Consider the following 14,749-nt stretch of genomic DNA (forward strand, 5'->3'; position numbering starts at 1 on the left):
ACTAAGGAACAGGGAGCATTAAAAACATAGGTAAATGAAGAATTCAACAAGACACAGATGATGATAATTTAGTGACTATGGAAACAAACTGAACAAAAAAAAGAAACATTCCCTCACTTTCAACAGCTTTTATTTCCTACAAATTTCTTAATATATATAAATATTTGTATAAACATAAAATTCAACAACTGAGACAATAAGTTAACAAATTTTACAGATATTTGATGAACAGAAATGGAATAATGTGTGTAGGTACTACAGTGCATCTAATCCTCGTGGACTGCACCAGATTTGCCAGTTCCTGCTGTGAGATATTACCCCACTCTTCCACCAAGGCATTTACAAGTCTCATGTCGTTCCAAACTTGTAAGACCTTCATTCATCTTTGGAACACAAATTAAGATATTTTTGATGAAATCCGAGAGGCATATGAATCTTCCATAGACAGCAATATAATCACCACTTTCAAGGTCCAGAAAAGTACTAAAGTCATTGTTAAAACAGTGGACGTGACTGCAGTGGTTTGACCTTAATTTTATGAAGCGATGAGAATACTTTTTGTGCACAAAAATAAAACAAAATTAATGACTCAACAATATCTTCTTTTCTGTGTCATTCTCCTACACTGTTTACGTTCAGTGCTTCCAGGTTCTGCGTCAGAACGCCGGCTCAGTATTGGTTGAAGCCTGGTCACGTGAGCAGCACAAAACATGCGTGTGATGCTGACGCAGGAGCCGGCCAATAGTCGGAGTTTGGATGTAGAACCTGGAAGCACTGGACGTAAACAATGTATGAGAATGACACAGAATAGAGGATATTGTTGAATAAAGTGGTTATTTTTGTTTTGTTTTTGCACACAAAAAGTATTCACATCACTTCATAACATTAAGGTTGAGCCACTATAGTCACATCAAGGTTATTATAGTTTTGCATTTTTCTTTAGTTTTTATTTTTATTTCGTTTTGACTTTTTGTTTTCAAATTCAGTTTAGTTTTAATTAGTTTTTAAAGTGGGTTTGCTAGTTTAGTTTAGTTTTTATTTTTTGAAAATGCTTAGTTTTAGTTTAGTTTTTATTAGTTTTAGTGTTAGTTTCTTTTGTAATTTGGGTTATTTGTCAGGGGCAAGATTCAAAAAGGTCAGAAAAAGTATTGTGTAACAATAACTCAACAAAAACATCATACAATTTTAGAAAATATTAATTCAAAAATAAAACCAGTACATAAAATGTACATATGGGCACAAATATGTAAACAGTCTCAACACTCCGCAGTAAGTGCAAAATGTGTATGTGACGTGTGCCAGTAAAAAACCTAAAGAGCCAACAGACTAAAGAAGACATACATGAACCGCATGTAGCCTATTCAACCCATTTTTAAGCCACAACAAGACATTTCTGTCAGATTGTCAGGGAGCTCAATCTGAGAAAAGAACATGACAAATAACAAAAAAAAAAAAAAAAAAAAAAAACCTTTAAATACAGCTATTCAATTTTTTTAGTGTGTGTGAAACACCTTCACAAAATTGCCAAAAAATCTACCAAAAATCTACACATCTTCTATACAGAATTCACACCCTATACAAATACCACAGCTGTACAATTTTCACACCCTATACTAAATTTACAATAGCCTACTCGTCTGGATTAAAGCAGCAAACATTCAGTGTAAAGGCCAATTTACACCGCACCGACAAACGCCAACAAACTCGTCTGTTGGAGTTTGATCGGATCGGTGTGATACCCCTGTGGCCGTTGGTCTGAGTCGGTTTTCACCGGACTGAACATGTTTAATCGGCGTTAGTTTGGTAGTCTGAGCATCCAACAAAAGGCAACCAACTCTGACGTAATCTGACCTGACTACGAACCGTTGCCATGACGATGAGGCAAGTCCCCTGCAAAGACAGCTGTTTGATCGCGCCCGCGCCTCACGCAGACACAACAAAGCAGCGGAAATGTGACATCGCAGCTTGTTCGTTATAAAAAATAATACAGTTAAAAAAAAAAAAAAAATGAAAACATACAAAAGGTACAATAGTCCATAGTGCAATCCTTGCCATTCAGCAAGAGCACGTTAAGAGAGGTAACATTAACCACCATGAGCAACGCAGGTTTACCTTCAGTGACACTAAAACTCTGTAAACTTGATTTTTTTCTCACAGTAATTTTCATTTTGGGTGAACTATGCAAACACATTTGGATTGAAGCAGCAAACATTCAGTGTAATTGTAAACAAATGACATTATTTAATATTTGAATCACAGCTTATATAGTGTTTTGACATCGACAACCCAAGTGCATTTTACCTCAAACTTGCGACTAGTTAACTTGCTGCAGTAGCAATCGCTTCTCGCGTCGACATTAACACGCTGACAAAGTTATATTCAGAACTAAAAATATTTTTATACCACTTTTTAATGTGTGTTTGTGTAAAGGTGTTCACGAGATACCAACCTTTAGCGAACTTGCTTTCAAAGTCGAACACTCGTTCTCATGGAGACGCGGTGTGCACTGACGGGAGTGGCTGTGTGTGTGTGCGCGCGCGTGTATGTAAGAGACGGAGGGAAAGGAAATGCACGTTATTTGCTCTATGAAAGACATTGATAAAGACGAAAACTAAGGACATTTAACCTATAATTTTATTTAAATTTATTTTTTTCAATTAACGACAATGTTTTTTCCCACCTAGTTTACGTTTTTTCGTTCGTTTTCGTTAACGATTAGAACCTTGAGTCACACCAACTGTTTTAATGATGATTTTGTTACCTTTCTGGACCTTGAAAGTGGTGGTTATATTGCTGTCATGGATGTCATCTCTCGGATTTCATCAGAAATATCTTAATTTTTGTTCTGAAGATGAACAAAGGTCTTACGAGTTTGGAACAACATGAGGGTGTGTAATTAATGACAGAATTTTCATTTTTTGGTGAACTAACCCTTTAAGGACTGTTCCACAGGTGCATGAATTGTTTATGATTTATTGAAAAAGCATTACAAACATTGTTTAAACGCTTTCCAATAAAGATCTGTAAAGCTTATTTGGATTTTACAAAATTATATTTAAAACAGTATCCTGAAAAAGGAACTTTTTTTTTTTTTTTTAAGTTTATCAATGGAAACCAAGGGAACAAAGGAAATAGGAACTAAATAAATAAAACTTAAATCAAATGTGACACACATCAGCAACCCAGGAAAATTTCCTCATGGTCTGCAACTGAAAGGATCTTATCTTAGATTACATTGCAGTACTCATTCTGATATTTGATTGCAGTTTAATTCCTAATATTAGGAACTCAGTTAATCAACAACTTCTCAGAGTTTTATATGCATTACAAACATCACACAGGTAGATCTTTCCTGCTAAGGCCTGACGCACATCCTCCGGTGCCTACAAATTACAATTATATCTTGGGTACAACCCCAATCCCAGAAAAGTTGAGACATGTAAAAATTGGGGTTGTAGTTCTATCACTGCATTGCAAATTTGGTGATCATAAAGTGAGCAATTGCAAATAATCAGATAATAGAAAACAACTTCTTATTTTAATTTTTATAAGGAAATACAAGTGTCTGCAAAAGCAAAATACAATCTTGCTTAGAGGGGGATAAACTATGATTAGCACCATCAGTCCTCTGAGACAAATTATGCTATTATGCATAATTATGCTGTTGTTTGGGCTTCTCACACTGTATAAATGCTGTGGTAGACAGCAGGCAGGAATCAGAACTGCCATGCTGATACTTAAACTGCTTTTGATGGTCCTGTTAACCCAGGCAGAAAAGCCTGACTGCACGCCACAGGGTCACAGGGTGCTGCCTGAACTGGAGAAAGCTGGAGACCTTATAATTGGGGGTATATTCTCCTTCCGCACTAGACAAGATGGCTACATAGATTATTTTACAAAAATACCGGAAATACGTCCATGCAAAGAGTATGTTTGTGTTTGTACCATGGTTTAATTTTTCTAAGATTTATTGTGATCAATTTGTGTATGCCTAAACCCTCTAAACAAAACATGTTATTTGTTATTATGCAAAAATCTTCTTCAGTAAAAATACAGTATTACTGACTGAAAATTCCCTTAAGTTTCAGTTTCAGGGAATTCAAGTTTGCTCACACAATGATGTTTGCAATAGATGAGATAAACAGAGACATGGACATTCTCCCTGGAATTAAACTGGGATACAAAATCTACAATGACTGTGGATCCACAGACATACTAAGAGCTGCTATGACATTAGTAAATGGTCTAGAGCAGTCAAAAACAGGATCAAACTGCAATAAAACAGTCCAGGCCATTATTGGACATTCTGGATCAACACCAACTATGAGCTTTGCAAAGATTGTTGGAAGATTTCATATACCAGTGGTAAGCTATATTTTCTCTTTATTAGTTTTAATGCATAGTCAATTATAAATTTCCATGTTACAATTTTAAATACAAGCACTATTGTAACACATTTTTATGTATTTTCATCCATCTTTCAACAAATATTTGAGCAGATGTATATTAAAAGTTAAATAAATTGCTTTTTTCACTCTCTTTGTCTTTACAGATCAGTCATTTTGCTACATGTGCTTGTTTGAGCAACAGAAAGGAGTATCCCTCCTTTTTCAGAACTATTCCCAGTGATTACTATCAAAGCAGAGCACTGGCCCAGCTGGTCAGACATTTTGGCTGGATGTGGGTGGGGGTGTTAAGCAATAAAAATGATTATGGAATAAACGGGATAACCACCTTTATTAGCGCTGCTAGTGAGGAAGGAGTGTGCATTGAATACTCAGAAGCCTTTGAAAGTACCAGCCCATACCACGAAATATTGAGAATCGTGAATATTATCAGAATCTCCACATCTAAGGTAATTATGGCCTTCATGTCACACAGAGAGATAAAGATTCTGGTGGATGAGCTATACAGACAGAACATTACAGGACTGCAGTGGATCGGAAGTGATGCCTGGATCACAGATGACTCTCTATCAGATATCCATGGTCATACTTTGCTGATTGGATCTATAGGATTCACTGTCCGCAATGCTCAGATACCTGGACTAGGTCCTTTTCTACAGGATGTCAACCCCTCTCAATTTCCTAACAGCGTATTTTTTAAAGACTTTTGGGAACATGTTTTTGACTGTTCTTTGTCTCCAAGTGAAATAAAAAAGAGGTGTAATGGCTCTGAGAACTTGAGAGATGTGCAAAACTCTTTCACTGACTTGACTGATTTAAGGTTCTCAAACAATATATATAAAGCTGTTTATGCAGTAGCCCATGCAATTAATAATATTCTCTCATGTGAGCAAAACAAAAGCTTCATTCTTAATTCCACTTGTCTAAAACTTACTGAAGTAAAGCCTTGGCAGGTAAGACCAGATAATTATTTCAGATTTTATATATATTTATATATATAAATTTTATATTTATATATATATATATATATATATATATATATATATATATATAAAAAACACAATCAGTAATATTTTCCTTTTCATTTCAAGGTCTTAAACTCTTTGCAATCCATAAATTTCACCACACCTGGGGGTGAAAATGTCTTTTTTGATAAAAACGGAGATTCACCAGCGAGATATGAGCTGATCAATCTACAAAGTGTTAATAAAGGCAAAATAGAGGTGGAAACTATTGGTTACTATGATGCCTCTTTGCCTAAAAGTCAACGGTTCTCCATGAATAATGTTCAGGTCATCTGGAGAGAAGGAAAAAATCAGGTAGAGCTTTTAACATAAATTTCTAAACACACACACACACACACCAAAAAAAAAAAAAAAAAAAAAAAAAAAAACAAATTGCAGCTGAGAAAGTAAATATTATAATGTTTGTGTCCTTGTATTGGTGTTTTGCAGGTGCCTGTGTCTGTGTGTAGTGAGAGCTGTCCCCCAGGCACTAGAAAAGCAGTGCAGAAAGGAAGACCTGTCTGCTGTTATGACTGCATACTATGCCCACCAGGAGAGATTAGCAACACAACAGGTACATAAGAATGTAATGAAAGTATACATTCTACTACTGAGTAATATTAATTAACTAAATGTTCTTATTATAAGGTTAGGATTATGTTTAGGATTGGGTTTAGGGTTAGTTGCATGCACTTATGCATAATTTATAGTTACCAAAAAATCTTTCAAGATGTGTTTTTTTCACAAAATTGGAGCCAATGTTTGATTAATATTTAACAGAATTATTGCATTTGATTTTTTTTTTCTTTTTTCTAGATTCAGTTGATTGCCTCAAATGCCCTATTGCACAGTGGTCAAATACAAGAGGAGATTCCTGCATCCCAAAAGAAATTGAATTCTTGTCATATGCTGAAATAATGGGGATTTTTTTGGCATTTTTTTCTTTAGTTGGGGTCTTTTTCACTACAGCAATCATGCTTATTTTCTATATTTACAGAAGCACACCTATAGTAAGAGCCAACAACTCAGAGCTGAGCTTCCTGCTGCTCTTCTCATTGACTCTCTGTTTCCTCTGTTCACTTACTTTCATTGGTCGGCCCACTGAGTGGTCCTGTATGTTGCGTCACACAGCATTTGGTATCACTTTTGTCCTCTGTATCTCCTGTGTTCTGGGGAAAACAATAGTGGTGTTAATGGCCTTCAAGGCTACACTTCCAGGAAGTAATGTTATGAAATGGTTTGGGCCCGTGCAGCAAAAACTCTGTGTAATTTTCTTTGCACTTATACAGGTGCTTATTTGTGCATTCTGGTTAATATTAGCTCCACCATTTCCATATATGAACATGAATCATTACCAAGAAAAGATCATTTTAGAATGTCATTTAGGTTCAGCTATTGGTTTCTGGACTGTATTGGGTTATATTGGTCTCCTGGCTGTCTTTTGCTTCATTTTAGCTTTTCTAGCACGGAAACTGCCTGACAAGTTCAATGAAGCTAAATTCATCACATTCAGTATGCTCATATTTTGTGCTGTGTGGATCACGTTTATCCCAGCTTATGTCAGTTCTCCTGGAAAATTCATTGTAGCTGTGGAAATATTTGCCATTTTGGTCTCTAGCTTTGGTTTACTGTTCTGTATTTTCTTGCCAAAGTGCTATATAATTTTACTAAAACCTGAAATGAACACTAAAAAGCATGTAATGGCAAAGATGTCCAATGATATCCATTAATAGTTATTGGAGTGCACAAAATTAACAGAGCATGAAAAATCCCTGAAATATTCAGAATTAAGAATTGGTTTAAATTAAATAAATCTAAGCAAGGATCTTCAACTGGGGGTTGGTCGTTTTGTTAACAAATTAAATCATGGGTAAAAATATCACAAAGTCAAATTTAAATATAAGCACCCTCAGTTGATACTGTAATCATATCATACTGGAAAACTCTCCAGTGCGTTTTTGTGTTTACACTATGGAGAACGTCAAATGTTTCTATTTACAGCGTGTTTTTGCAGCGATGAGAAATGTAGCACAGTCATGTTTGTTGACAATAGCCAATAAGAGTGGTTTAATTTAGTCAGAATCAACTCACCACTCAAAACACCTGAGATTTTGTTTAGTGCTGAGCAAATCCTCTCATTACAAACAAAGACACAATGCAAGTAAGAGATTCATTATGCAGTGTAGACAACTTTATTGACTTGTATTGATTTGTAAGATAACAAACTGAGTGACTGACAGCATTTTAATGATTGTAAAGGGCTTTCGCGTGCTTTCGAGGCTATAAATATTATCCATTGAAAAAAAGTTTTTCATGCTGCTAAGAGGACCGACAGCCAATTGCACAGTGAAAATTTAGGAAGTGACATCTACATATAAATGTGGGATTCACTATCAAAATTGCAGTTGACAGTGGTAACTATAGCACTGGACAAAAAAAAAAGTGGCATATCAAAATTGACACGTGCAACGTAAATGCAGACTAATAGATTAAAGGCACAGTATGTACGTTTCACTACTAGAGGATGCTTATTCAAAACAATAACAAAGGGGTAGCTTGTTAATGCAGGGAATGAGTGTGGAATCGTCAGAGTTGTCATCTTCACCTCCGCAGCTGATGGAAAGCAATCCGACAGGACTCAGGCAGAAGTAATGTTCACGGATAAGCTAATGTTTTAAAGTTTTATTAATGTTACTGTTGTATGAAGCAGGGTGGGGACGAGAGCCATGCGAGATGAATGAGGCCAGTGAAGCGAATGCTAATGAGAGATACCTGTACAATACACCAGTCTCGAGTCCCATGGAATGACGACAGTGAATCGTGAGAGATGATCAGGCCTTGAACTTTTTACTTTGCTGTTTGAATTAAGCTTTTATGCCGCAGTTGTCCATTACGATTAAAGTTGCATTTAACGTTTGCCGCTTCCTGTCTCCTTCCTCCCTGAACTTTAACTTTGTTACAGTTACGTTTGATCACTGAAATTCACACTATTCAATTTCATTCTAATAAAACAGCTGTAAGTGCGGAATTGCTACTCATACAAGTCACTTTACCTGACGAATTAAAATTGTGGGGTAACACAGCACCGTTTTACTTGGTCAAAATACACTGCTCAAAAAAATTAAAGAAACACTTTTTAATCAGAGAATAGCATGAAGTCAGCTAAACTCCTGGGATATTGATCTGGTCAGTTAAGTAGCAGAGGGGGTTGTTAACACTCTGGAGTCTGAGGTATCGCCGGTGATACCACCTCAGTTTTTTTCTTACCAGTGTGAAAGAGACTAAAAATACTCTGTCAATGTTGCACATACAATTAAGAGTTATACACCATTTTAATCTGTGGAATATCTTCTTTTATTTACACTCAGAGTAAAAACAAAATGTTGTGCTTTTTGTGTGTGATCTGTCGTCTCCCTCTGAATGAAGTCCAATCTGATAGTTCTCAGAAAATGAACTGTAACTGTGAATACTAATCACAAAAAAATTAGACTTATGTCTAAAGAAATGTTGAGATGTCAGGTTTTAAATTGTGTAAGTCAAATTGAAAACAAATATTCTCTGTTTATGTAATCTGTATGAAAAGAGAGCCATGTCAGAAGTCCGTGATTCAGCTCATTATCCGCTAATGTGACCACGCCCATGGAGGAAGCACTATTCAGACGCAAATTCTGAGGCAATACATGTATACATCGTCTCAATCGTCTATTTATTGTCTTCAAAAGTGTTTTGCATAGCCATAGTTAGCGATCTCTGGAAGCCTCTGTTAGTTCGGTTGGTTCCTGGATTGTCACATGGCCTATTCTTCTTTAGGAGGCATTTGTGGACTAAAAGTGTACAGAACGCCCTCAGGCTGCAAGTATGAATTGAAAACACAGTATCCAGCGCTCATAGTAATGACAATAAATACTGAATAAATATTACTCCTCTATATAGAAAATTGACATAAACATATGAGAATCCATAAATATTTCTCCAAATGTGCATGCTTTTAAACTAAAAGCCTATATGAAATGTCATAGAGGTAACATAATTGTTCAGACACTATGCATCACAGAAATACATTATATTTTAAAGTATATAATAGAATACCATTATTTTAAATTGTAATAATATTTTACAGTATTGCGGTTTTTTCTGTATGTTTGATATACAGCATGATGAGCTTGAGACATGATCACAGAGGGTTTTTTTCACAGCCTACCTGACTGAAAGAGATCATTAATATGCAGGTCATTACAGCTCATTATGCGATTATTTTGTCATCTCAGGTGTCTTACAAAATTTAAATCTCTCTATTGTTTTATATGAATGAGTAGGCAGGATAATTTTAACATCATTTTGAAGCAAAAACTCTAGTCTACAATCTCCAATACCCAGAAGTCTTGTGAACACATATATAATTTTTTTTTTTTTTTTTTTTTTTGGCCTTATTTCAGTGACTTAAGTTTTTTGTTTTTTCAATAACCATGCATAAACATTATTTCTTCAAAAGTACAAACGTGTACATACATGTTTCTCACACATTATGGTAGCCTAGTTTGTGCTGAATACAGTGTAATGACACTTTTTCCATTAATATGTTTATGAACAACTAAAAAAAGCACAAATGTCAGGGCATGTCAAAACGTCTCCAGGCCCCAAATCAGCCTCAGACTCTAGAGGGTTAATCACTTTCAGCTGCTTTGGTGTTAATGAAATTAACAACAGGTGCACTAGATGGGCAACAAAAGGGTCTGGAGAAGCCGTAGAGAATGTTATGCTGCCTGTACATTGTTCAGCATGACCGGTGGTGGGTCAGTGATGGTCTGGGGAGGCATATCAATGGTGGGACGCACAGACCTCTACAGGTTAGACAATGACACCCTGACTGCCATTAGGTAGCAGGATGAAATCCTTGGCCCCATTGTCAGACCCTACACTGGTGCAGTGGGTCCTAAGTTCCTCCTGGTGCCCAACAATGCCCGGCCTCATATGACGAGAGTATGCAGGCAGTTCCTGGAGGATGAAGGAATTGATATCATTGAATGGCCCCCACGCTCGCCTGACCTAAATCCAATAGAACACCTCTGGGACATTATGTTTCGTTTCATCCGACGCCGCCAGGTTGCACCTCAGACTGTCCAGGAGCTCAGTGATACCCTGGTCCAGATCTGGGAGGAAATACCCCAGGACACCATCCGTCGTCTCATTAGGAGCATGCCCTGACATTGTCAGGCATGCATACAAGCATGTGGGGGCCATACAAACTACTGAGTACCATTCTGAGTTGCTGCAATGAAATTTCAGCAAAATGGACTAGCCTTCTGCATCATTTTTTTCACTTTGATTCCCGGGGTGTCTTTGAATTCAGTCCTCTGTAGGTTGATAATTTTAATTTCCATCAAACAATGTTGCATCCTTTCATTCCAAACACATTACCCAGTCCATATCAGTATAGATATTCAACATGACATTTTTCCCCATTGGCTATGGGTTATCCTTCCAGTCCCCGCACACCACAAGCACTTCCTTGGCGATCCGCACTGTTGCTGGCTTGCGCACCTGGTCAGACACAGTTAGGGGCTCAGGCTTTGGGGCAATGTCTTCTGTGTCCTCTCTGATGGATCAGGCTCATCGATCATGGCAGGCCCGTCTCCCTTGTCTTATCAAAGCACTGAAATCTTCCCTTGGACCATTCGCTGGAAGACATGTCTTTGAGCGCTTGTTCAAGGGTAATGCATGAGGCATGCCAGGTGGATGAAATCCAGTGTGTGTTCGTCCAGCGGACAGTTTCCCTACTCCAAGAAGAAAAGCTGGATGGCTGGTAGGTCCATGGGGAAAAAACAGAAACAAAAGGGAAACATGAAATGACACTAACTAAATATTGTTTTTGTGTTCAATCTTCTGTCAAGTAATGTGGTTTATTAGAAAATTGCACAACAAGGAATACTTACAGGAGACAGGCTTTAATAACCAATACTTGGGAAACAGGATAAACTTAGGAGAAATACACCTATACATTAACGAGAACAGACTAAGACTGAGAGAGAACAAGAACTAACATGCATGGAGCAAACAAAGGGAACTAATGAATAAATTAACAAGGCACAGGTGAATGAAATGACTAATTAACAAAACAGCCATCTTGTTAACATTAGTTAATTAGTTAATGTTCTGTGAACTAACATGAACTAACAATGAACAACTGTATTCATTAACTAACGTTAACGAAGATTAGTAAATACAGTAACAAATGTATTGCTCATGGTTAGTTCATTTTAGTTAATACACTAATGAACCTTATTGAAAAGTGTTACCAAAAAAATAAAAATAAAAATGTTAAGAGTTTATGAGTTTATGCAAATGAACTCTTCAGTTTGAGAGGGGAGTTAATCTCTCACGCTTTGGCAGTTGACGAGAGTGTTCTGCTGGATGAGGATGCAGTCTCTCTTTCATCCTCTGATTCAACAGACATTGCTCTACTGGAAGCATGGCAGGAAAAGCAAGAGATGGCTGTTGAGGGTGAAGAAGGCGGCCACCCTTCCCTGCTTATGATGAGCTGTTAGGCATTATGGAACGTCCTTCAGGCAGGTTTGGGAAGAAACCGCTCGTGGGAGATTAGACAAACTTTTTTTTTTTTTTCAGCCATAATCCTCCAGGTCCCGTGAACCTTCCATTCCTTCCTGATCTCCATACTGAGATCGCAAAGGTATGGAAGAATCCATATTCAGCCCACATTCACTGACATAGGCATGCAAATTATGCAAATGTCGAGGGCATGCGCGAGCATGGATATTGTCACAGACACGTCAGGTTGCACCTCCTTCCAATACCCACGCACACAATCACCAGAGTACTAATCGCCGCCACCTGCACGTCATCAACTCAGCAATCACCACCACCTTAAAAACCGCACACTCACACACAGTCACTGTCCGGTCTCGTTCGTACCATATCTCCATGTGTACTCACCTTAAGGACTCCAATCTGCTACTTACCTGCCTCCAACGTCTCCAGTGTCTCCAGTCTTCCTCGTGTGCTTCTCCAACTGTGTGTGAGTGTTCCCAGTCTCCAGCGTGCTTCTCCATATTCCACCTACAATCAACAAAAGGACAGTATCAATTCTTCTATCTACATACCAAGCTTCTATCATTGCCATATACTCACCGTTATCTCTGCTGATATCAATAAAACATTGTACTTGCTTTTACATCTGCCTTCGAGCCGTCTCTGTTGTAACAGATACGTGGTGATGCCTCCCATTTACGAGATGTTTGCGAACTATCTATCAGGTGGAGGGGCATCTACCCTTAAAGCTCCAGCCCTGCATACAAAGCTGCTTAAAACCACTTCACGCTTGATTGACAGGGCATACTGTATGTGGCAGCAGGTCAGGCTGGAGCTTCAATGCACACCATGGCAGTGCTTCAATCATACCAGGCTGATTTGCTGAAAGACTTGGAACAGGACCAGGGTCTTCCCCCTGAAGCAGTACTCGAGCTGCGCCGCACCACAGATCTGGCTCTCCGGGCCAACAAACAGACTGCTGCTGCGGATGACAGATCGATGGCGACGATGGTGGCAATGGAGAGGCACCTGTGGGTGAACTTGGTGGACATTGGAAAAGAGGAGGGCTTTCTGAAGAGAACAACTTATTGGCACCTTTGTAGAGACGGTGGTTGGAAAGTTCAGGGAAGCGAGGGCGTGCTCGGCTGCATTTAAATCGTGCATACTATGCCGGTCCTAGCCTGCACCCAGGCAGCCAGGGGGTTAGCATTGCCTCCCAGGCCTCTCCTCCTCCAAAGAGTAGGTCATGGGACACTAGGAAAAAGAAGCAGGATCTGAGGGAAGTGATCCAAACCAGGTACTCTGAGGGTCTGCACATTTACCCTCTTCTCTTATTTGTCCCTTCCCCCTGTACCCTTCTTCCCCCACAGGTGCTCATAACATCAGGCCTGAGGCTGGGCCAATGAGTTTGTTCCATCATTTGGAACCCTTCTGAGGGTCTGGCGTCATGCTTGGTAGTGAGTGCCTCCTTTCAGGATGTAAGAGTATGGCAGGCCTAATTTACATTAAGGCCTCTGCTCTGTGAAGTCACAGGTTGAGCTTTGCAGGTTGCCTCTCCACTGGTGAGAGCCGTTATAATGCAGTGACCTCAGCTCCCTGTAGAAATGGAATAAAGGGATAGTTTATTCATATTCATATTATTACTATTATTATTATTATTATTATACAGAGTCCTGCACACGGGCAGGTACCCGACGGGTAACCCGCCAAATTTTATGTAACGGGTAGAATAGCGGCCAAACACTGCTTAGTTTCAGAAGAGACAACCGTGTTTAAATACTGAGTGAATATGATAAAGTATTTACTAGCTTTAAGCTTACAGTTAAATAGCCCTACTAAAACATTATTTGTTCTATTTTTTACTTAAAAAATTTGTTGTTTAATGCATTGTTTAATTAGATGCAGCGACATATAATGGCTAATGTTGGTTTTATTGCTTGGTTTTATTTATTTTTTGTCTACCTGGTGTAGGAGATTTAATGTGGGTGCGGGTTGGGTCGCAGTTTTTATGTCAAACGGGTCGGGTCGGGTGCAGGCTAAAATTAGTGTTTCTGTTGGATATCGGGTCGGGTGTGCTGTTGATAACTGTGGGTGCGGGGCGGGTGCAGGTTTATCAAATAGGACCCGTGCAGGTCTCTGTTATTATATAGGAGCATCCTGGGGCCCTGGAGCTTGGTTGATAGGTAGTATTCCCCTTGTGTTGGAGGGTTGTTCTGTAGAGCACCTCACTCCCTGAGTCTGGTCAGAAGGTCGAAGGACTCTTGTGAGACCTGCCTGGTAGATCAGCTTTTTAGAGCTCTAGGTACTCACTCTTTGAGAGGATCGTCCTATAGAGAGCTTCACTCCCTGAGCTTAGTCTAAAAAGTCGAGAGATTCTGGTGAACCCCCTTGGTAGATCAGCTCCTGATGGAGCTGGAGGTACTCCTCTCATTAGGGACCATATGTGGAGTACCCAGTCTCCATAGTGCTTTGAAAAATAAGCATTCTGTAGGTCAAGGGTTGAACGGAGTAAGTGTTTGGAAAGACTAGTTCACAAGTTAGACCAGGTCAGCCTCCCTGGTGGCTCTAGGGGATGACACAATATCTCTCTAAAAAGTGACTGGCCAGGGCTCCTTTTGGCTCCTTGGCCATACTCCCTTAAAGGAACTCCTTCCCAGTGAAGATGCTGGTACCAAGCCTTTCAGCTGCCTTTTGACAAGTCCTTTGGTTACTACAAAAGTACCTACTGATTGAGGCGTGACAGCTCAGGCAGTGGCCACAGGGAGCACTGTCACTGACAGCCTAGTGTGTGAC

At 38.8% G+C, this 14,749-nt stretch overlaps 1 protein-coding gene across 1 annotated transcript; it reads left to right on the forward strand.

Annotated features, from left to right (window-relative positions):
- The first annotated feature begins 3,705 nt into the window (after window positions 1-3,705).
- Window positions 3,706-8,326, forward strand: LOC125255799 (extracellular calcium-sensing receptor-like). Its single transcript, XM_048171299.1, has 6 exons — window positions 3,706-3,927; window positions 4,083-4,365; window positions 4,553-5,359; window positions 5,498-5,725; window positions 5,861-5,984; window positions 6,227-8,326. The coding sequence occupies exons 1-6, from the start codon at window positions 3,728-3,730 to the stop codon at window positions 7,138-7,140; spliced, it is 2,556 nt and encodes an 851-aa protein (XP_048027256.1). The 5' UTR covers window positions 3,706-3,727; the 3' UTR covers window positions 7,141-8,326.
- The last annotated feature ends 6,423 nt before the right edge of the window (window positions 8,327-14,749 follow it).

Source organism: Megalobrama amblycephala, linkage group LG20 (genome assembly GCF_018812025.1).
Source record: "Megalobrama amblycephala isolate DHTTF-2021 linkage group LG20, ASM1881202v1, whole genome shotgun sequence".
NCBI lineage: Eukaryota > Metazoa > Chordata > Actinopteri > Cypriniformes > Xenocyprididae > Megalobrama > Megalobrama amblycephala.